General features: G+C 30.8%; 3 protein-coding genes, 1 long non-coding RNA gene and 1 pseudogene across 4 annotated transcripts; all 5 read right to left on the reverse strand.

The window, feature by feature from the left end:
• Positions 1 to 839: 839 nt before the first annotated feature.
• On the reverse strand, positions 840 to 2,327 carry LOC107919460 (trihelix transcription factor ASIL2-like; annotated as a pseudogene).
• A 1,025-nt stretch (positions 2,328 to 3,352) lies between these two features.
• On the reverse strand, positions 3,353 to 3,944 carry LOC107918684 (uncharacterized). The gene is made up of 2 exons (XR_001690197.2): positions 3,678 to 3,944; positions 3,353 to 3,577 (listed from the first exon to the last, which is right to left on the reverse strand). It is a non-coding gene; the product is annotated as an uncharacterized lncRNA (long non-coding RNA).
• Positions 3,945 to 5,959: 2,015 nt separating this feature from the next.
• On the reverse strand, positions 5,960 to 8,054 carry LOC107919040 (benzyl alcohol O-benzoyltransferase). Its single transcript, XM_016848572.2, has 2 exons — positions 7,440 to 8,054; positions 5,960 to 7,049 (listed from the first exon to the last, which is right to left on the reverse strand). The coding sequence occupies exons 1-2, from the start codon at positions 7,887 to 7,889 to the stop codon at positions 6,135 to 6,137; spliced, it is 1,365 nt and encodes a 454-aa protein (XP_016704061.1). The 5' UTR covers positions 7,890 to 8,054; the 3' UTR covers positions 5,960 to 6,134.
• Positions 8,055 to 18,631: 10,577 nt separating this feature from the next.
• Positions 18,632 to 19,554, reverse strand: LOC121212750 (benzyl alcohol O-benzoyltransferase-like). Its single transcript, XM_041086160.1, has 2 exons — positions 19,543 to 19,554; positions 18,632 to 19,117 (listed from the first exon to the last, which is right to left on the reverse strand). The coding sequence occupies exons 1-2, from the start codon at positions 19,552 to 19,554 to the stop codon at positions 18,632 to 18,634; spliced, it is 498 nt and encodes a 165-aa protein (XP_040942094.1).
• A 167-nt stretch (positions 19,555 to 19,721) lies between these two features.
• LOC107920703 (GDP-Man:Man(3)GlcNAc(2)-PP-Dol alpha-1,2-mannosyltransferase) lies at positions 19,722 to 22,996 on the reverse strand. Its single transcript, XM_016850526.2, has 7 exons — positions 22,541 to 22,996; positions 22,169 to 22,455; positions 20,989 to 21,175; positions 20,825 to 20,893; positions 20,518 to 20,711; positions 20,252 to 20,361; positions 19,722 to 20,156 (listed from the first exon to the last, which is right to left on the reverse strand). The coding sequence occupies exons 1-7, from the start codon at positions 22,838 to 22,840 to the stop codon at positions 19,915 to 19,917; spliced, it is 1,389 nt and encodes a 462-aa protein (XP_016706015.2). The 5' UTR covers positions 22,841 to 22,996; the 3' UTR covers positions 19,722 to 19,914.
• Positions 22,997 to 23,354: the final 358 nt, after the last annotated feature.

Genomic DNA, 23,354 nt, shown 5'->3' on the forward strand with positions numbered 1-23,354 from the left:
CGATAAATTATTATATCAAGCTTAATTATGATAAGCCAGGAAAGTATTTGGGATTCTAAGTTTTCCAAAACAATGATTGATAAGTTGGAAAACAAGTTAGCAAGTTGGAAGCACAATCCCTTGGGGTCAAGGGTGGGCAAACACTAATTAACTCAAAGACTCTAGCTCATATGTGTAACCCATGGCCTACTTTAAAGCTTTGACCAACATTTGCGGTAAGATAGATGGAATAGTAGGAGATTTCTAGTGGGGATCAAATTTAAGAAAGAGGAAGATGTACTTGGATAAATAGAGTGATATTTGCTTACCCAAGGACATGGGAGGGCTAGGTTTTAGACAAGCTCACCGAATGAACGAAGCTTTATTAGCAAGACAAGCCTGGCACATCAGTACGAGGAGCTCATGGTTGCTTCATGAAACTATGGTGAAGAAATGTTGTGTTAAGAAGCCGTTGATGTTATTTAAGCCAAAACTATATGAAAAAACATCCTAAAAAGTTGGTGAATAAATAGTGGCAAAGGAGAGTTACTACTATTGATGAACGATGTCTTCTTGATATAGAGAATTATGACCATATATTCTTGAAATGTTAATTTGCGAGAGAATTTTGATTTGGATTTGAGTATGGTTTAAGAATTTTCGAATTGGATTTATCCAATATTACAGAGTAGATCAAAGAATGAATCGTATGTAAAAGTTCAAATGAAATTGAATGAGAAATGGTGATTGTTTTGACTCCTACATTTTTTGGTGCTATAGGAATAGTCTTTTAAAATGTACTCATGAAAAACAAATGCTCGAGACAAAAAGGAAGAACAATTAAAAATAGTACAAACGAACTAAGAATTAATACAATTCAATCTAAAGCACATAATTACACATAATAAATTGGATTAAAACTCATATATAACAATTGCATGAAAATCGATACATATAATTACACGTGATAAGTATTAAAACTTTATTTGCTTTTGACATTAAACCATCATTTATAACACATACCCCTTCCCTGAAAAAAACTAGAGTGGTAGATAAACAAGATTTCATTACTACAACTAGAGAAACAACTAATTTATGTACAATAAGATGCATGTTATCCCCATTAAACCAGCAATTTCACTTCATCTTTGTGGTTGGATCATTAGATGGATACATCATAGTTAGTTGAAACAAAAGAAGATATTATAGTCACATGGATTATCAGACTCAGCTTCTATTCTCAGATTTCTGTTTCTTCCCTGTATTTAATGCATGCAAAGGAGAACTTATAATACGAGTCAGATTTATTTTATTTTAAAGAGTAAATTAGTCATTTATGTTAAAAATTCATCTACGTATACGGTTAAAAATTAGAGTGACTAATAAAATAATCAAGTAGTGACATGTAATAAGTAACGTGCGAAATTAATTAATTTTCAAAAGTAGAAATGAATAATTTTTTTAACAAAAAAATTACCAAACCACCGTCGTATTTTTACCTAGTCAAACCATCTATAAACCATCAAAAGCACTGATCCTATTTCATTGATCATCAAAATTCAATTTTTAGTCAAAGGAAGTAAAATTTAAACATGGGTATAGTAAATGAAGCAAATTTATAAGAGCTGAGCAATTGAAATGCTTTTCCCGCTTTGATTTCTCCATTTCCAACTGAGCACCCACAAGCATCTTCATTCTTTGAAACTCCACATCTTTAGTGAACTCAATTCTCTGTTTCTCGAGTTCCATCATTTGATGTTGCTTCCAGCTCTTGATTCTCTCATAGATCTCTCTGAATTTCAAAATCGATCTCGCTAATTCACTAAAACTAGCTTCATTGGATAATCCAACATCCTCCAACCGCCGATGACTCTCCGTCGACTTTACCCCCGATTTCGATTTGGATTTGAGCATGAAAGTAAAGCCGGTAAGCTTTTTATCACCACCGATGAGAGAATCCATGCGATTAAAAACCGGCCATCTCAAAGGTGGCGGTTTAGTTCTTTCCACCTCGTATTTTTTCTTCAAGGTGTCGATCCAGTTCTTGCACTAGACATCGGTTTTCTTAGGCTTAACGCCGTTTTGACAGGAGTTAACTGTGTCAGCAACTTCTTGCAAGTCATTTCGACGGAGTTTACCTCTGTTAAGTCTTGAAAAAAGTCACCCCATGCCTTGATAAACGTAGCCGTGGCTCCCGGCCGCCACCAACAGAGGAGTGGGTGTTGTGAGAGTTTATGGTAAGAAGCAGTTAAGGTTTTTGGGGGGTGAGATGGAGGGTGGATGAAGATAAAAGAGGAAGAGGAATGAATTGAGGAGAAGCACAGCAGAGGATCGGCCGTGCATTTTCTTTAGGTGATCGGCGGTGACGTTAACTCTCCCTTGTTGGGGTTAGAGTTGGGACGTGATGGAATGGGGTGTTGTCTATTATCTCAATCGTACGTCCATGTTATTATCCTATGGCATTCCTCTGCTCTTCAAGTGAATTTCTTAGAATTTGTAATTTCGAACAAAATTTTCCTTTTTTTAGCAAGAACAAATTTTTAAAATTTAATTTTAAATTCATTTATTTGAAATTTTACATAATAACATATATATTATTCAATGCTTAAATAAAGCTTAATCATTCAAACCCTAAAGTAAAGATAACACACACTTAAGCATGTTCGAACTCTCTTTTCGAATAGGGAATGACCCCTATATCAATATGAAGTAAAGATGAAAACTAGCTACAATTATTAGTATTTATTAGTAAAATTAAATTTTTTTTTAGTTTTTTTCACTAATTCAGAATGAATATGAACAAATAGTTGTTCAAGTTCAAATGAATTTGGACAACTTTTTATTCCGATTCCTCCTGTATGCGCATTTTTATTATTTTCTTTAATGTTTCCATTCCCCACACTAGTGCAATTAACAATCAAATCGATGAACTTACGGTTATCATTAACGAAAGGGCACAAGTATGCATACAGCAATGACCCCTACAACATTCAACTCAATTGATTGATTGAATGGATGAAAATCATTAATCATCCAACCAAGCAAAAGGCTAAGGCAAAGAATAGATGCAAAGTCCCTCAAAACATTTTCATCATTTTACAAAACTAATTACATTCCATTGGGGGCAAGAAACTGATTTGGTTGTTTCTCGAGGTCATTTGAATTCATCCCAAGCAAATCCACTAATCGACCTTTTCTTCATCAATCCCTCTTTAGGCATAAATAAATATAGGTGCTCAATTGATTCTAGGCTTTTCCTATCAAAAGAATATGACCTTTTCTGAACCATACCCCAAAAACACCATAAGCATTGTGAAACAAAGAGAAAATAAACTATATTTGCAGCACTTAACAAAGACACCCATCACAAAGCTAACATAAAAAAAGATAAGCATTTAGTTCTAAAAAGAAAACATTGTTCATGTAGATGAAAAAAGGGTTCAACAAAAATACAAAACTAAACCATAAAAATTATAAAGATAAATCTCAAATCCTTTAACAAAAAAGAAAGTACCCATCAAGCAACATTAGGCTACTTAGATCTTTGTCTCATCTTTCTTCTCTTCCTCTTCAAACGCCTCATACGCTTCTTCTTCCACTGTAATTACCAAAAGAGAAAAATAAATAAATATAACCATCAGTTTTTCAATGAGAAAGAATCAATGAAAAGAACAGAGAGATGTGTAGATTCTTTTTACCTTAGCTCTCATGGTGAAAAGGGTTCGAAATTCGTTTCCTTTTGCAGTCTCAGGATCGGGTATCTTCTAGAGAGCACGCGGCGAGAATTGAAGGAAGAACACTCTCATTTGAGATCATATATATCGAATAGCTAAACCCTAGAAGCATCAATAGTGCGGTTTGGCAAGTGTTGGGGAATTGGGCTCTGATATTATATTGGGTTAATGGAATCTAACCAGATTTCAGCCCAAAATAAAATGTCTTTTTAGAACTGGTTAGGTCACCAATTTTCGGCCCATTTGGTTTAAATTAAATAAATTATAAAAATAAAAAAAAATTTCAATTTTCAATTCAACCATTTATTCAACTAATTTTTTAATTTGATTTAACCAGTTCATACCGATTCACAAATCAATCAATTTTTTTTATCTTACTTTATATTGATATACTGTTCGGTTCCTCGTACAACCTTACTTTAAGTAATAAAATTGAGATCGTTTGATAAAACAAATTAAAATTTGTACTTATTTCTCTTTTAAATTAATTAGCCTAGTCATTTATGAATTTAGTCATTTTTTGAATCTATTATATACTTAATTGGAGGTATTTATAGGTCAGGTTCGTCATAAATATGATATTAACACACTTTATATTTTGTAAGCCCAACTTAAAATATGTGCCTAAAATTTTACCTAAACTTATCCATTTTTTTAAACGGTTAACTTAAGCCCATTTTAGGCCTTCCCATTGTATTTTTTAATTTAATTTTTTATTAATTAAAATTTTATATATGGTTATCTTAATATTTTTTAATGTTTACATTATACTACTGTAGATTTAATTTTTATATGTTATAAACTATATAATATGATTTTCTTAGAAATTTAATCAGCTGGAAATTGATTTAATGTTTAGTATGTGAAAGAGAAATTTTATTTCGTATTTTAATCTTTTTATTTTAAGAAAAACTAATAAAAACTGCATATAATGAATTTGGAACCCACGCCAATTGAATTAGTAAAATATTATATTTGACACTCAATCAAAGCTTTATTTTGATATGTTTATACGTTTTAATTTTAATATGCATAATTTATTATCTCAATCAGTTGTATGTGTGTATATATATACTTACTATTATTTAAGCTCCTGACTGAGTTGGTATCACTAGTCAACTAGATACCAACTCAATTAGGAAAATTACAAAAATGTCTTTTCGTAATTAAAATAAGTTATATCATTTGAAGGTATTTTAGTCTTTTATTTTAACAAAAATAAATAAAAATATGCATATAGTGGAATTTGAACCCACATCATTTGATTTAATTTTTTATTTTAATATCGTACATATTTTATGTGTTATTATGATTAATTTCAAACCATAAGTTTCATTATTTATTTTATATTATTTTTAAACAAGCATTTGTGTTCTAAATCCGTAATTTCCACATGCATACAGGTCTGATAGGATTTCTAGTATTAATAATATTGTTAATTGAGTTGGTGTCACAAGTCAACTCGACACTAACACACGATTGATGACAAAATCATGATAAACAATTTAAATGCATTTAGTATTGTTAATATGATATATTTATGTATGTTTAAATTTCATTTTACTTACAAATTAATCTATTTTTTTTATTTTAATATCATACATATTTTATGTATTATTATAGTTAATTAATTTCAAATAATATGTTTCATTATTTATTGTATACTATTTTTAAATACGCATCTATGTTCTAAATCTATAGTTTTCACATGCATACATGTGTGTGACAGGATTTTTAATAATAATTATGATTGTACTTTCTTCATATTTTAAGATTTTAAAAAACAATAGTTATTAGACACCAATAAAATAGTGTCACGTCATTAAATTTTAAAGATAACAAAGTATTATTATACATTCATCTATATCTACTATCTTCTCCAACTGAATTTAACTTTAATTAAATTACTTAAAAAGATTAATTTTGTAAACTATAAACAAAAATCTTTTCTTCTTTTACAATATCATTTTAGTTATTTTTTTTAAATTTTGTGTATGAAAAAATTAGTTTCTAGAGAGTGGATTTTTTTTCTTTTTTTCATCTTAAATTATTTTCTATTTCATATTATGCATTTTTAAAAGTAAAAATTATATAGCATTGAATCTTCAGTAATAAAATTTATGTAAATTTTAAAGTTTTTATATTATTTGATTTTTTATTTTATTTACTTATGTTTTTTTTTAAAAAATTAGAGTTGAAGAGTAGGTTGAATATAAATGAGTATATAATAATACTTTATTATTTTTAAAATTTAATGACGTGACACTATTTTATTGGTGCTTAAAAACAATACTTTTTAGAATGATTCTAATATATTTTATTCCTTAAGTATTTTACATTACTTAGGTATTTTACTTGGTATTTAACATTACTTAAGTATTTTACTTGGTCTCCGGTATTACAAAGAAGTTATTACTTCTTTTACATGGCAGATGAAATTAAAATTGATTTACTCTTTTTACCCTCAATATGGTGGTGTTTCAACATGTTGTCCAATTCATTGGAAAACCTTTCCATGGCTAATGCTGGCAAACAAATTGGCACCAAAGTGCCAACTTGTCCTTCCTTGTTCTTGGTTGGTATGAAAAAGCTTACCAATCCAATGGCATTTGCCGGTCCTGCAAACACTGCCTTTCCCCATCCGTAATCAACATTTTCGAATCCCATGTGCGTTAAATCCGATATCCCATACGACCCGATAGCAGCCGGGACATAGAGTGATTTACCTCGAATCGCAAATAAATCTGCCGTGGATTTTATATATTCCTCTGTCACATTTGCTTTTGCTTTCTTTATTAGTTCCACTGCATACCCAACAGGATTATGGCAGAGGTTTTTAACTGTTGTAATTGCTGTTGCGGAGACCAAAACGTTCCCGTAATATCCTGATGGCAATGGAGGATTGAATTTGGAACGTACGTTAGCAATGCACAACATGCGTACCTTTTCGTAAGGATCGAGATTTATAGCAATGGTTCGACAACGCCATAAACAAGCTATTATGAGTTCGAACTTGGTGCAATGGCGAAGGTGGAGAGGGAGGAGACTACGAGGAAGTGAAACTTCAACGGGGCCAAAGAAAAAGGAACATTCAACCATGTTGTCCATGATGACGGTAGCTTCCACTTGGTCATACTCATGGTGGGTGAATGTGACTCGTGGTGGGTCTCGAGCATTTAAGAGATGTCTTTCCCAAACAAGTGAGATGGAAGGAGTGACTGCAACTCGCGCCATTTCACCAATTGTGGACATGAATTGTTGAAAGCCGAAGGCGTCACACATGACATGATTGAAGCGAAGGGCAAAGATGAAACCACCACATTTCAGCTGTGTTACCTATTAACCAAAAAACTAATATCAATTATGCAACAAAATATGTATCGTGAAAGTAAAAAAGGTGGAACTGAAACCACCATAGCCTAATTCTTGGCTCCAATTAAATTTGTAGTGTCTATAGGTGTCGTTCAAGAAAATTTCAGTAGAAGAAAGTTTTTTTTTTTAATCTCACCGATGATTTAAAGGAAGCCTTAGTGTAGGCTTGGATATAACATGCATACCAAGTGTGAGTCCTACTTAAAATCGGCAGTGAATACTTTTATATAAATTAGATTAAGGTATATCTATAACACAAGCGAAGAAAATTATGTAACAAATATTTTTAAAAAATTGATTAAAAAACAAATAAAGAGAGAGAAAAAGAACCATCATTGATAGGAAATTTATAACCTGAATCAACAGCAATGGGCAATTTAACATTGCTTGAGAGCCAGGTACATCAAATAACAGTTCTTCAAAGCAAGGAAATGGTGGTTGAAGTGGTTCACCAAATTGTTCAAGTGTAACATCAGCATCAGCCTTTATAAACATCACACCTTCACCATTGCAATCTACTATAAGATTACCATTAGCACCTTCCTTTAGTCTACCAGCAAATGGATAATAAAAGACTAGGGTTTGTGCAAGTGCCTCCTTAATAACCTTAGCAATATACTTCCCTTCCATGGAGGGTTCGTACCGATAAAATTGGACTGCTGGAAATTGGACCTGAAGACTCTTTTGATCATCAATGTCTGATAATAGTTTTTGTTCATGTGGTGTAGGCTTGGCCGGAGCGACAAGTTCGGGTTTGCATCGTCGAACGGTGAATGCAAGAGGGATGCTAGAAGGTGTTGCCATGACACGAAAATGTGAGATAATAGAAAAGAATGGAATACCTAGCGTATGGTGCTTAATCAAGTGTTTTCAAATTATTTATATAGGAGGAATTAAGAGCGAACTAACAAGTTTCAGGTTTAATGATAGAAATGTGTTTTAAGGGAAGTTCCCATCATCATTTTAATTGGATAGTTAAAGATGTTAATTATTCTGACTAAACTAAAGCCATTGTAAAAGTAGAGGATCAAATTATGTCAAATTAAAATATAACGACTAAATTTCAATGTAAGCATAGTAGAAATATTAAAATTGCAATTTTACCATTATCTTATAATGATTGAAAAAAGAAAAAAAAAGTTCTATCATTAGTTAGTCCAAATAATCAACACCTTTAACAATTTCGGTAATTGACGTGGATTCTTAAAAAAAAAAGGCTTAATACATTATTTTGTAATTAAATTTGACAACTTTTTCTAATGCAATATATGTGTTTTTTTGTTTAATATAGTACATGTATTTGACAAAAGATATGCATTTTGGTACCTAAAAATAATGATGTTAATCTTTTTAGTGTTTAATTTGGGTTTTATAGTTGATTTGATGAAAAATCATATTAGCTAATGATATTAGAAACTAACTAATTTCATCAAATCAATACTAAAACCTAACTTAAATTACATCCATCGGATTGAATTTCATAAATTAAACGCAAAATTAAACAAATTCACAATCAACGCTATTTATTCAATTAACAAAATCATGAAATTCAAACCTAATAGTATTAGTAATTAACTTCCATCAAATCGACTTAAAACTCGAATTAAATGCTAAACAATTAACATTAAAAAAAGTGTCAAACTCGAGTATTAAATGATTTATTAAATAAATAAAAAACTTATTTCCACTAATAATGCCAAAATAAAGTTTTTTGTTAGAGCAATATTTTTATTAAAAAAATCTCTATCAAAAATTAAATGATAATATTAACTATTTCGATTAATTAATAACATTATAAAATATAAGAATCGGATTATGTTAAAAATTAAAACTAAAATTTAGACATAACAGAGAGGTTAAAAATAAAATTTAACCATTTTTCTTATAATGCAATAATAATAACAACAACAACAATAATAATAATAATAGTGGAACACGTTTATATATAGGTATATATATAGATAACCTCATCTAATTAGGACTGTTATGTTCATTTTCTGGATGCTTTGCTTGGCCGCAAAGTTTTAATGACTATCAATACCTATACTATGGACCCTACTTTCATTTTATCAATATTAGTATTCTTAATCCACACACATTGTCGCCTACTTCGTGCAATATTGTATTTTGGTGTGGACTTAATTTGCTACTTTCTCCTACGGAACTCCTCCGTCCACCGTACCTGATTTATGTAATTATGCACATTTACTTAGTATTAGAGGTGTGCATGGTTCGGGTCGGGCACAACTAAAAATTTAGGCTTGCTAGGCCCGGGCCTGGCCCAAAAAATGGGCCTAAAATTTTGCCCAAGCCCGACAGAATAAAAATGTTAAAACTCGGGCCCTACCTGGCCCGCCCATATTAATTTTTATATAATTTTAAAATATATATAAACTATCAAAAATACTAAAAACATTAAAATAAATATTTCTCAATAAATTGAAAATAAATTTTAAAAAATATGTATACTTAAATAACACTAAAATAGATGCAACTTAACAAGCAAATGCTTCTAAAATAATAACAAAATTAACAAATGTCTTTAAAGTAATAAAAAATTAACAATAAAATAAGTTTTATACAATATTCAAACAATAACAACAAAATAGTAGCAACACAATAGTAAAATAGTAGCAAAATAAGGAGAAAAAAATAAGAAAAAAATATTAAAAAATAGATTGTTTGTCATGTAGTGAGTTCGGGCCGGGCCGGGCCAGGCCAGGCCAGGCTCGGGCTAAAAATGTCTTACCTAAGACCTGGCCCGTTTTTGAAACGGGCCTTATTTTTTTGCCCAAGCCCATTTTTCAAGCCTATATTTTTGCCCAAACCCTCCCACATTTCGGGCGGGTCAGGCCACCATGCACACCTCTACTTAGCATATTATTCTTTTTTTTCATTATTCGATGTTACATTCAACATTTCATTCTTTATCATTTAATGACATGTATTCATACATTCATTCACATCAATTTCACAGACATATATATAATAGCTTCATTAACATGCCTAGTTTGGCTAACACATACAAGTGCATCTAGGGTTCACACATTTCGAGTTCGCACATCTAGGGTTCACATGTATAGAGTTTACACAAATTAGGGTTTGCATATAGAGTTCGCAAAATAAACAAATAGGGTTTGCATATTCCTGCAAGTAGAGTTTGCATAAATAACATATAGGGTTCGCATATTAGTGCATGTAGGGTTCACATATTAGTGCATATAGGATTCGCAAGTTATACAGATAGAGTTCGCATGGCATAACAAATATGGTTCGCATGTATATCCCTTCTAGGGTTCTCATAAATATATTATGAGATCTCATGCTAAATCTTATAAGGTTTTGCATATGTGTTCGCATATATAGGAGGTCACCTATAGGGATTCACATACATGAGGCTCGCCTATAGGTGTTCACATACAGGGGGTTCGCCTATAAGGATTCGCATACATGGGGCTCGCATACAGGGGGTTCGTATGTACAGATTACTTACTTTTGTAAAACTTTAATTAATCATACATAATGACTAAAGTTTAGATCCCACACCTGATTGAAGACACAAAAACCTTAATTTTTGGATGAGGAGTTCAGTAATCTACTGGGAGAGAGGGATGATTTTGAAAATCTTGAAATCTTTAGTTGAAAATTGATTCGACAATGGAGGAGAAAAGAAAGAACTTTAAGAGTTTTTCTTGAAAAATTTTCTAGATGAAAAATTCTAGGGTTTGAAAAGATTGATTATTTATAAAACTCTTTTTCCCTAATGAAAATAGGTTTTAGGAATTCATATAGAATTAGGATTGTTTTAAATTAATGATTAAATTTAAAAACAGTTTTTGGGTTGGGCTAGTTTGAAAGTTCAACACTTTTATGGGGTAAAAATAAGAAAATAAAATATTTTGACTGAAAGGTGCACAAAGGGTTTCAAACCTGAGACCTAAAGAGAAGTTAAGGCCTTACAACTGAAACAACAAGCTCATTCTTGTTACTTTCTTAACACATAATTTTTAAGGCATTCTAATTCTCTTACCCTATGTTTAAAAAAATAAAATCTAAATTTTTTCTCTACTTCTTCTAACCCTATTTTTGGAATGTGACAAATCTCCCTCCTTTAAAAAATTGTCCTTGAATTTTAACTTACCTTATCCGAAAAAGTGAGGATATTGTTGATGAATCAACTCCTCAAGTTCCCACGTTGCTTCTTTGGTTCTATGGTTTTGCCATAAAACCTTAACTAAAGGAATTTGTTTATTTCTTAGAGTCTTAACATCTCTATCTATTATTCTAATTCGTTCCTCTTCAAAAGATAAGTCCGGTTGGAGCTCGATCTCTTCAACAGGAACGATATGGGAAGGACCAGAACAATAGTGTCGTAACATTGACACGTAGAACACATTGTGGATTCGATCTAACTCAAGAGGTAGTTCAAGTTGGTAAGCCATAGGACCGATCTGCTTTTGTACTCGATAAACGAGGACTCAATTTTCCTTTTCTACCGAACCTTAAAACTTTTTTTTCCAATGCGAGACTTTTAAAAAGACTTATTCTTCGACATTGAATTCAATATATTTTCACTTTAGGTCGGCATCTGACTTTTGTAGATTTGAGGTCGTTTTTAATCTTTCTTGAATTAGATGCATTTTATCTTCGGCTTCCTACACCAATTCAGGATCCATTATTTTTCTTTCTTTCAATTCCGTCCAATATAGGGGTGTGCAACATTTTCACCCATAAAGTTCTTTGTATGGTGTCATCTTTATGCTTGCTTGGAAACTATTGTTGTAAGCAAAATCAGTAAGTGATAAAAATTCTTCTCAACTGCCTCGAAAATCAATAACACAACTTCTTAACATTATTTCCAGAATTTGAATAACTCTTTCAGATTGTCCATCAATTTCTGGTGGAATACTGTGCTAAAGTCGAGTTTCATTCCCAATGTTATGCTAAAGTTATTTATTTTAATTATAAAAAAAAGTTGAATTTATTTCTTTTAATATCTACAAATAAATAAAGCATAAATTTAGGTAAGAATTGACTTTTATAAAAAAAGGCATAATGATAAATTTAATTCTCAATATTTGAATTTTTTTATCAATTTGGTCCTTCTTTCTTTTTTGAGTTAAATTCGATCCCAACATTTTAAAAAGAGTCGAATTTGACCATCAACCTTTAAAATAATAGAAATGCGTTTGAAGGGAAGTTCCCATCATCATTTTAATCGAATAGTTAAAGATGTTAATTATTCTAACTAAACTAAAGCCATTGTAAAAGTAGAGGATCAAATTATGTCAAATTAAAATATAACAACTAAATTTCAATGTAAGCATAGTAGAAATATTAAAATTGCAATTTTACCATTATCTTATAATGATTGAAAAAGAAAAAAAAAGTTCTATCATTAGTTAGTCCAAATAACCAACACCTTTAACAATTTCGGTATTTGACGTGGATTCTTAAAAAAAAAAAGGCTTAATACATAATTTTGTACTTAAATTTGACAACTTTTTCTAATGTAGTATATGTGTTTTTTGTCTAACATAGTACATGTATGTGACAAAAGGTATGCATTTTGGTACCTAAAGATAACGGTGTTAATTTTTTTAGTGTTTAATTCAGGCTTTATAGTTGATTTGATGAAAAATCATTTTAGCTAATGATATTAGAAACTAACTTTCGTCAAATCAATACTAAAACCTAACTTAAATTACATCCATCGGATTGAATTTGATAAATTAAATGTAAAATTAAACAAATTCACATTCAACACTATTTATTCAATTAACAAAATCATGAAATTCAAATCTAATAGTATTAGTAATTAATTAACTTTCATCAAATCGACTTAAAACTCGAATTAAATGCTAAACAATTAACATTAAAAAAAGTGTCAAACTCGAGTATCAAATGATTTATTAAATAAATAAAAAACTTATTTCCACTAATAATGCCAAAATAAAGTTTCTTATTAAAAAAAATCTCAGTCAAAAATTTAACGAGAATATTAACTATTTCGATTAATTAATAACATTATAAAATATAAGAATTAGATTATGTTAAAAATTAGAGTATAAAAATTAAAACTAAAATTTAGACATAATAGAGAGGTTAAAAATAAAATTTAATCATTTTTCTTATAATGCAATAATAATAATAATAATAATAATAATAATAATAATAATAGTGGAACACGTTTTTATATAGGTATATATATAGATAACCTCATCTACTTAGGACTGTTATATTCATTTTATGAATGCTTTGCTTGGCAGCAAAGTTTTAATGACTATCAATCCCTATACCATTGACCCTAACTTCATTTTATCAATGTAAGTATTCTTAATCCACACACATTTATACTTTAATTAGCAATAAGCCAATAAGTTAATTTTATTTTATGGATTTGTTTTCTGATGACGATGACTTTTACTACAATAACTTACCATTCCAATCGCCCGATTTTGATGGCATTTTAAACTATCATCCCGGTTTACCCGGTTTCGATGACATTGTCGCCTACTTCGTGCAGTATTGTCTTTTGGTGTCGACTTAATTTGCCACTTTCTCCTACGGAACTCCTCCGTCCACCATACCCGATTTATGTAATCATGCACATATACTTAGCATATTATTCTTTTTTCATCATTTGATGTTACATTCAACATTTCATTTTTTATCATTTAATGACATGTATTCATGCATTCATTCACATCAATTTCACATAAACAATTAATTTATGTGAACTTAAACAATTTCACATATATATAGTAGCTTCATTAACATGCCTAGTTTGGCTAACACATACATACAAGTTCACAAGTAAGGTTCGTGCATCTACGGTTCGCACATTTCGAGTTCACACATCTAGGGTTCACATGTATAGAGTTCACACAAATCAAGGTTTGCATATAGAGTTCACAAAATAAACAAATAGGGTTCGCATATTCTTGCATGTAGAGTTTGCATAAATAACATATAGGGTTCGCATATTAGTGCATGTAGGGTTTGCATGTTATACAGATAGAGTTCGCATGGCATAACAGATATGGTTCGCATGTATATCCCTCCTAGGGTTCGCATAAATATATTATGAGATCGCATGCTAAATCTTATAAGGTTTTGCATATGTGTTCACATATATGGGAGGTCACCTATAGGGATTCACATACATGGGGCTCGCCTATAGGTGTTCGCATACAGGGGGTTTTCCTATAAGGTTTCGCATACATAGGGTTTGCATACGGGGGGTTCGTATACACAAGGTTCGCATACGGGGGGTTCGTATGTACAGATTACTTACTTTTGTAAAACTTTAATTAATCATACATAATGACTAAAGTTTAGATCCCACACCTGATTGAAGACACAAAAACCTTAATTTTTGGATGAGGAGTTCAGTAATCTATTGGGAGAGAGGGATGATTTTGAAAATCTTGAAATCTTTAGTTGAAAATTGATTCGACAATGGAGGAGAAAAGAAAGAACTTTAAGAGTTTTTCTTGAAAAATTTTCTAGATGAAAAATTATAGGGTTTGAAAAGATTGATTATTTATAAAACTCTTTTTTCCTAATGAAAATAGGTTTTAGGAATTCATGTAGAATTAGGATTGTTTTAAATTAATGATTAAATTTAAAAACAGTTTTTGGGTTGGGCTAGTTTGAAAATTCAACACTTTTATGGGGTAAAAATAAGAAAATACAATATTTTGACTGAAAGGTGCACAAAGGGTTTCAAACCTGAGACCTAAAGAGAAGTTAAGGCCTTACAACTGAACCAACAGGCTCATTCTTGTTACTTTTTTAACACAAATAATTTTTAAGGCATTCTAATTCTCTTACCCTATGTTTAAAAAAAATAAAATCTAAATTGTATCTCTACTTCTTCTAACCCTATTTTTGGATGTGACAAATCTCCCTCCTTTAAAAAATTTGTCCTTGAATTTTAACTTAACTTATCCGAACAAGTGAGGATATTGTTGACGAATCAACTCCTCAAGTTCCCACGTTGCTTCTTTGGTTCTATGGTTTTGCCATAAAACCTTAACTAGACGAATTTGTTTATTTCTTAGAGTTTTAACATCTCTATCTATTATTCTAATTGGTTCCTCTTCAAAAGATAAGTTTGGTCAGAGCTCCATCTCTTCAACGGGAACGATATGGGAAGGACCAGAACAATAGCGTCGTAACATTGACACAGAGAACACATTGTGGATTCAATCTAACTCAAGAGATAGTTCAAGTTGGTAAGCCACAAGGCCGATCCGCTTTTGTACTCGGTAAGAACCAATGAAACGAAGACTCAATTTTCCTTTTCTACCAAACCTTAGAACTTTTTTCCAATGCGAGACTTTTAAGAAGACTTATTCTCTGACATTGAATTCAATATCTTTTCACTTTAGGTCGGCATATGACTTTTGTCGATTTGAGGTCGTTTTTAATCTTTCTTGAATTAGACGCATTTTATCTTCGGCTTCCTACACCAATTCAGGATCCATTATTTTTCTTTCTTTCAATTCTGTCCAATATAGGGGGTGTGCAACATTTTCGCCCATAAAGTGCTTCATATGGTGTTATCTTTATGCTTGCTTTGAAACTATTGTTGTGTAAGTGATAAAAACTCTTCCCAATTGCCTCGAAAATCAACAACACAACTTCTTAACATGTTTTCCAGAATTTGAATAACTCTTTCAGATTGTCCATCAATTTCTGGTGGAATACTGTGCTAAAGTCGAGTTTCATTCGCAATGTTGTGCTAAAGTTATTGATTTTAATTATAAAAAAAGTTGAATTTATTTCATTTAATATCTACAAATAAATATAGCATAAATTTAGGTAAGAATTGACTTTTATAAAAAAAGGCATAATGATAAATTTAATTCTCAATATTTGAATTTTTTTTATCAATTTGGTCCTTTCTTTTTTGAGTTAAATTTGATCCCAACATTTTAAAAAGAGTCGAATTTGACCATCAACCTTTAAAATAAAGTCCAATTGCTATTTTTAACAAAAATACTGACTAAAACTTTACATTTTAAAACATGGTAGTCCGCATGCAATCATGTGTACTTCAAGCTTTTTGTTATTAATTTTTATGAATTTTTTTTATAATTTTTTTATTTTTAAAATTTCAAAATTATTTGTTAATGAGACATATAAGATAAATAGTGCCATGTTAACATGAAATACATGTGGACTACAACCTGGATTGCCATACAAACATCGTTTAAAAAAATAATATTTTAGTTAATATTTTCATAAAAAAGTAATTTGACTCTTTTTAAAAATTAATGATCAAATTTAACAAAAAAACAAAATAGAAAAAAAATTAACAAAAAAAAATGTAATCATTAGAAAGTTAAATTTATTCTATGCCTTCAAAAGATAATCTTTGTTGAAAATTAATTATTCATTAATTCAATTTAAACATGCCTAACCCTTTAATTAACTAATGCAACTAATCAATTCATAGACCAAACTTACATCTAATCCATAATTTTTTAAACGTTAAACTTTTGGTATATCTACTGTTTTTTTATCAGTTTGGCTCTTATACTTTATTTTGGTTATTACTTTTTTCACATTGGAGCCTCAAAATTTTTTTTTAACTCAACAATTATTTTTACATTGGCGTCTAGATTTTTTTTTCCAAAAAATCTTAAAGTTTAAGTTCTAACGTGGGAACAATTGTTAAATTCAAGCTTTAATGTGGGAGCAATTATCAAGTTCAGGGACTAACTTAAACAAAAGAAGTGTTCAACTCCAAGGTGAGAACAGTTACTTAATCCAGATCCATAGGGTTTAGGGTTTTAGAGTTTATGGTTTAGAATTTTGGGTTTTAGAGTCTAGGGTTTAGGATTCAAGACTTAACTTAGACAAAAATATATTAAAACTATAACGTGAAAAAAGTTACCAAAGTCCAAATAGTGATTTACCCCTTCCGAGAACAAAAAGAAAGCTAGTTTGAAATAAGAGAATTCACATAAACTAGCAATGCGAGTATTAATACCAGTATAACAATTCAATCCAACAATCCAAAAACAAGAAAATTCTTGTCATTTAACAATTATAGCATCATTATTGTACATTGAGCTTCGTTGACGAACACGAGAAATCATGTCTAGACTGATAGTAGGATAATGAGTATAACAAATAACTTCGCATCCAAATAAGGGAAATTATGAATTGGGTCGGGTATAGGCATGATATTAATACATTTTATACTTTTTAAGCTTAGCTTGAAATATGGGTTTAAAATTTTATCCAAGTTCACCTATATTTTTAAATGGTTAACTTAAGCCTATTCTAGGCCCTTCCATTTTATTTTTTAAAAAATAAAATTTATATTTATATTATTTTTTTAATTTAGTATTTTTTAATTATTAAGATTTTATATATAATTATCTTAACATTTTTTAATGTTTACATTATATTATTATAAATTTAATTTTTATATGTTATTAATTAAATAATATATAAAAACAACATAATATAAAACATTAATAACTTTAAAAAAAGGGGTCGGGTTAGGCTAGGCTTGTGTCAAGCCAGAGCTCGACCCTTATTTTTTTGTCCGAACCCATTTTTTGAGCTTAATATTTTTGTCCATACCCTTCCAAATTTCAGGCTGAAATTTTAAAATTTTGGTAGATAGGGATCCCGTAAAAACTTCTTTCGAGGAATGGGCTAGGCCGGGCCATTTCTCAAGAACAATAGCTAAGGGACCCGATACTACCACTTGGATCTGGAACCTACATGCCGATGCTCACGATTTCGATAGCCATACCAGTGATTTGGAGGAGATCTCTCGCAAAATATTTAGTGCCCATTTCGGCCAACTCTCCATCATCTTTCTTTGGCTGAGCGGTATGTATTTCCACGGTGCTCGTTTTTCCAGACTTGCACAAAAAACTCCACACATTAACAAATCTAACCAATAAATCAAGTTTTAACCATTTAAATTGTTTTCAATTTCATAATATACATTTTTAAGCCAAAATTTACAATTTTAGGCCCTCCCATTCAAAGCTCCAAATTTAGTTCCTAAATGGTAGTTTTTTTTTTTCATTTTAAATTGTTTTCTATTTCATATTATACATTTTTTAAAAGTAAAAATTATGTAAGTTTTAAATTTTCTATGTTATTTGATTTTTAATTTTAATTATTTATGTTTTTTTATAGAAAAAACTAGAGTTTGAGAGTTGGTTGAATATGGATGGACGTATAATAATAATTTTATATCTTTAAATTTTGATGATATGACGAAATTTGATTGGTCTAAAGTTTTTAGATCATCTTAATATGAACTTTTTCTTTTAAATATTAGTATATTGTTAAATCAAAAAAATTCTAAACTCTAAAAGAACATAAAATTCAGATATGATTGAATAATTACGAGTTTTTAAAAGTCTAAATAAATTCAACAAAATTTATTTAAATATTATCTAAATAAAAAAAACAAACTCAAATAGAATTTAACATAGGATTAAAATCAATTTTCTATTTATTCGGATTTTTACTTGTTCTCACAACTCATCCTTATTACGATGAAATTAACCCTCAATATGCTGGTGTTTCAGCATGTTGTCCAATTCATTGGAAAACCTTTCCATGGCTGATGCTGGCAAACATATTGGCACCAAAGTGCCAACCTGTCCTTCCTTGTTTTTGGTTGGTATGAAAAAGCTTGTCAATCGAGTGGCATTTGCTGGTCCTCCAAACACTGCCTTACCCCATCCGAAGTCAACATTTTCAAATCCCAAGTGCATTAAATCCGAAACCAAATACGACCCAATAACAGCCGAGACATAGAGTGATTTACCTCGAATCGCAAATAAATCTGCCGTGGATTTTATATATTCCTCTGTCACGTTTGCTTTTGCTTTCTTTATTAGTTCCACTGCATACCCAACAGGATTATGGCAGAGGTTTTTAACTGTTGTAATCGCTGTTGCAGAGACCAAAACGTTCCCGTAATATCCTGATGGCAATGGAGGATTGAACTTGGAACGTACGTTAGCAATGCACAACAGGCGTACCTGTTCGTCAGGATCGAGATTTATAGCAATGGTTGGACAACGCCATAAACCGTATACTTAAATATTAAAAAGAAAAACAACATATTTTTTTTATAAAATAAAGAATAATTAATTTAAATTTAAAAACTAAAAGAATGAGTAAAACCTTAGTAAAAAAAATTAAGACTTCTCTAAAATAAATATATATATATTTGAAAATAATTCATGTGAATGAATAAAAATTACAAAATAAAATTAACTTATTGGCTTATTGCTAATTAACGTATAAATGTGTGGAAAAATTAATTCCCTATCAAACTTAGCATAGAAACTTTAATTTATATGAAAAACTAATAATGATATTTAAATATTAATTTTTTCGTTTAATTAAGAGAAATTTAAATATTGTTTGCAATATTAGTACGATAATAATATTGATGTTGTGCCTTTGAAACCATTTTCTAACATTAGCCCATTGTTTTTAATATTAAACAATATTTTATATTATAAACAATATTTGTAAATATAAAGTAAATTACAGTCAACATTATTAAATTATGAATAAATTTACCTTTTAATTACTCCATTTAAAAAAAAGTTATAAAATGATAACTTAAAACACCAATGAACCAAACATGATCCTCAATTCCTTCAAGTATGTTTTCAAATCAAAATTAAGAGTATATCTATTTTTGTTGACAAATCTAAACTAAGCTTTTTCTAATGACTGGATTGAAAGGGTGAAGAACCCCAATAAACAAGAACAAGTATAACTATTGTTTTCTATGTCAGTGTGATCTTCTAATGCAATCCTATAACTAGGAAGAACAGCCTATAATTGGTCGGATTGCGGCTTTGAGATCATCGTAAAATCTTTGCTCTGAAAATCTGCTAGCTCTTCTCCTTGCTGCTGTAGCTATCTTGAGTCTTTCAGACTCGGGCATCTTCGCAATTTTCAGGACTGCATCTGCATATTCTTCTACATTTTGAGCAAGAAATCCTGTTTGTTGTCCATCTTCATCTAAAACAATGTCCATTTTCGGGCCAGCAGAATTATGAGCTGAAGGGGATGTAGCAAAATTATCGTCATTTTAAAATGGAAAAGAAAAGTAGCCCGTATCAGACACTAGAATATCACTTGCCATGCTAGCTCACCTATAGGTATGGCTCCTGCAGCCATGTACTCTACAACACTAATGCCAAAGTGCTCGTCTATCATTGAGTGGATTCCGGCAACAGCATCACCCAAAAGACTTACCAAGTCCCTGCATAGTGTATGAAACCGATGAAACAAAGAGTTAAAACATATATATTGCAGTTACGCAAATGCAGACAAACTTGATTATCTGCCGATCATCAATTTTTGGATGATTTTCATTTAGCGAGAGGATCCAACTAAACTTATACATAATTGTTCTTACCTATACATCACGTTTTTATGGAATTCCACATCGTCTTGAATGTTCAATTGCACTGCTTTGTCTTTCAAATTCTGGAGTCTTTCCTCGTCTGATTTATTTCGACAACTACCTACAAACTGCAACTTAGGTCTTCGAGAGTGTTCATCTAGTTTTTTTATGGCAATAGAAAAGGCCTCAAGTTGAAGACTATGTGCCTAAGTTAAAAAAAATCAAACTGTAAAGAGTTTCTAGAACTAATCAAGGTTGCAAAACCGAAACACCGGAACCATTAAAAATTTAGCTTGAAGGTTTATGTAAGTATGTGCACCTTCTCAGGACGAAATTGTGCAACAGATATGATTTTTGGAGTTTCCACTGACCTTTCCAAAGGAAGTGCCTGTTTCAGATGTAAACTGGTAAGAAATCACAGATGAATGACACTAAAAAATATAAAATGCACTATGATTGGTGATGAATAACGAGAAACAGAACCTGAAGTCCTGAAGTATCACAAGGTGGATAAAGTCGCTTAATGCGCTTAGGAATTCCCCAAAGCTTCTCGACGTGAGACTGAGTCCATGAAGAGTTGACCATTACAAGATGTGCACAAGATCCCACCATTCCATACATCATGCTAAAAACTGTATAATAGATAATTTTGCACCGGGATAGCCACGTGCTGCCATGGAAGGATAATGTCAGGATCCAGATAACAAGATCAGAAGCCAGATATATTGCTGACACCCAACTTAAGACATTATAGGCTGCTATACTATCGAACCGCCATATATGCAATTCAATTTTCTACTAATTTCGGAAACAAAGGCAGCACTAACTGTTAACCAGGAAAATTGATCAAACAAAGGTTTAATAGAAAGTTAAAAGTTTTCGACCTGGAACCTTTGCTAAAAGCAAATCTGATATAAAACAATGAGAACATGACAGGTGAAGTTTAAGAATGTATCTTAACAATCACTGATTCACTTCCAAAAACCATTAATTCAACAAATAGAACTACACCTCTCGTGCAAAAGATAAACTGTTAAAAGCCAATCGACATGGAATCATTTTGAGAAGGCTTAAATTACTTTTTGGCCTAAACTTGGTAACTTTTCTCACATTGGAGTCTCAACTTTTTTTTTTTTTTTGAACTTGGCAATTGTTTCTACATTGGGGCCTGAACTTTTTTTTAAGTCCAAGTTAGGTCCTGAACTTGGCAATTGTTCTTACATTAAAGCTTGAACTTTTTTTTCCAAGCTATTCCTTGAAAATCCTAAAATTTAGATTCTAATGTGGGAACAATTGCCAAGTTCAGGCCTCAATTTGAGAGCAATTGCCAAGCTTAGGTACTAACTTGGACAAAAGAAATGTTCAACTCCAAGGTGAGAAAAGTTGCTTAGTCCAAGCTCATATGGGAGTAATTGCTAGGTTCAAGAACTAACTTGGACAAAAAAAATGTTGAAGCTATAATGTGAAAAAAGTTACCAAGGTCCAAATACTGATTTACCCCTTTCGAGAACAAAAAGGAAGCTAGCTTGAAATAAGAGAACTCACATAAACTAGCAATGCAACTATTAATACCAGTATAACAATTCTATCCAACAATCCAAAAACAAGCAAATTCCTATCATTTAACAAGGATAAAAAAAAGAGAGATTAAGCAAAAGCAGACCTTTTAGCAATTACAGCATCATTATTGTACATTGAGCTTCGTTGACGAACTCTAGAAACCATGTCTAGACTGATAGTAGGATAATGAGTATAACAAATAACTTTGCATCCAAATAAACGTGCAATTGGGTATGTAAAAGCGTATCCGCTTGTATCAAAATAATACAAAGGTGTAAACTTGTTTAAAGCTTCCCAAGATAAATAAACTGATCCCAAGCTTTGACCAATCATTGTGAAGTGTGGGTACGTTGTTTCTTCAATCCATTTTCTTCTATTCAAATGCACAACCTGAAAACAATAAGAAAAACCCAAATTAAACCTAAAGAAAATATGGGTTTTTGTTTTGGGGGTATGTAATTAAAAATGGAGTTACTTTTGGGGGGTAAAGGAGGTGAACACCAAAACGATCAGTGGCGCGTGACATTAAGGATTGAGAGGATGCATCGTCGTCGCCGGAGAAGATAACGGAATCGAGATCTGGGTTTTGCTCTTGGATGGCTTTGACGGCACACCAAAGGACTCTCTCACCGCCGCCGCCATCGTTGGTGTAGGGATGAAAGAATCCGACGGCTCTTTTCTTGTTTCTACGGTGGTAGAGGATTTGGGAAGCTAATAAAAGGATTGTGGCAAGTGGGAGAGTGATTAGAGACCAACAAAGAATCCAATTTAACATGATCTGAAATCTATTTTCCTTCTTTTTTTTTAATCGGAAATTGGGGAGAAGGATTTTAGAGTCGTCCGATGGAGGGGACGATGAAAACTAGAAATTTTCAGAAAAAGGAAAAAAAATGAACTATTAAATAGAACTGGAACGGCGCCGTTTTGGTTAAAGGAGAGGAGAGAAAGAGAACATTAGAAATAAAGGAAAATCTATTTAGAAAATGAAATTTTCTTTCATTGAAAATTAAATCAATTACATATTTTAATTCATCAAAACTTCATAAAGATTTTTTTTCTAACCCTTAAAACATATATTATTTCTCAAATCATTCCAAAATTAAAAAAAAAATTATAAAAATATTTTTTAATTAAAAAAATTAATTATTAAAACACATATTTTTATAATTTATACGAGATTGAGAGTACTTATCTTATTTTTTGTGTGAAACTTACTTTATTATATTATTGTTTAAACAAATTGTTATTTGTTCAGTTTGTAATTAAATTTCTAATAAAAAATTATTATA

The sequence above is a fragment of the Gossypium hirsutum genome, chromosome A13 (assembly GCF_007990345.1).
Source record: "Gossypium hirsutum isolate 1008001.06 chromosome A13, Gossypium_hirsutum_v2.1, whole genome shotgun sequence".
Lineage (NCBI taxonomy): Eukaryota > Viridiplantae > Streptophyta > Magnoliopsida > Malvales > Malvaceae > Gossypium > Gossypium hirsutum.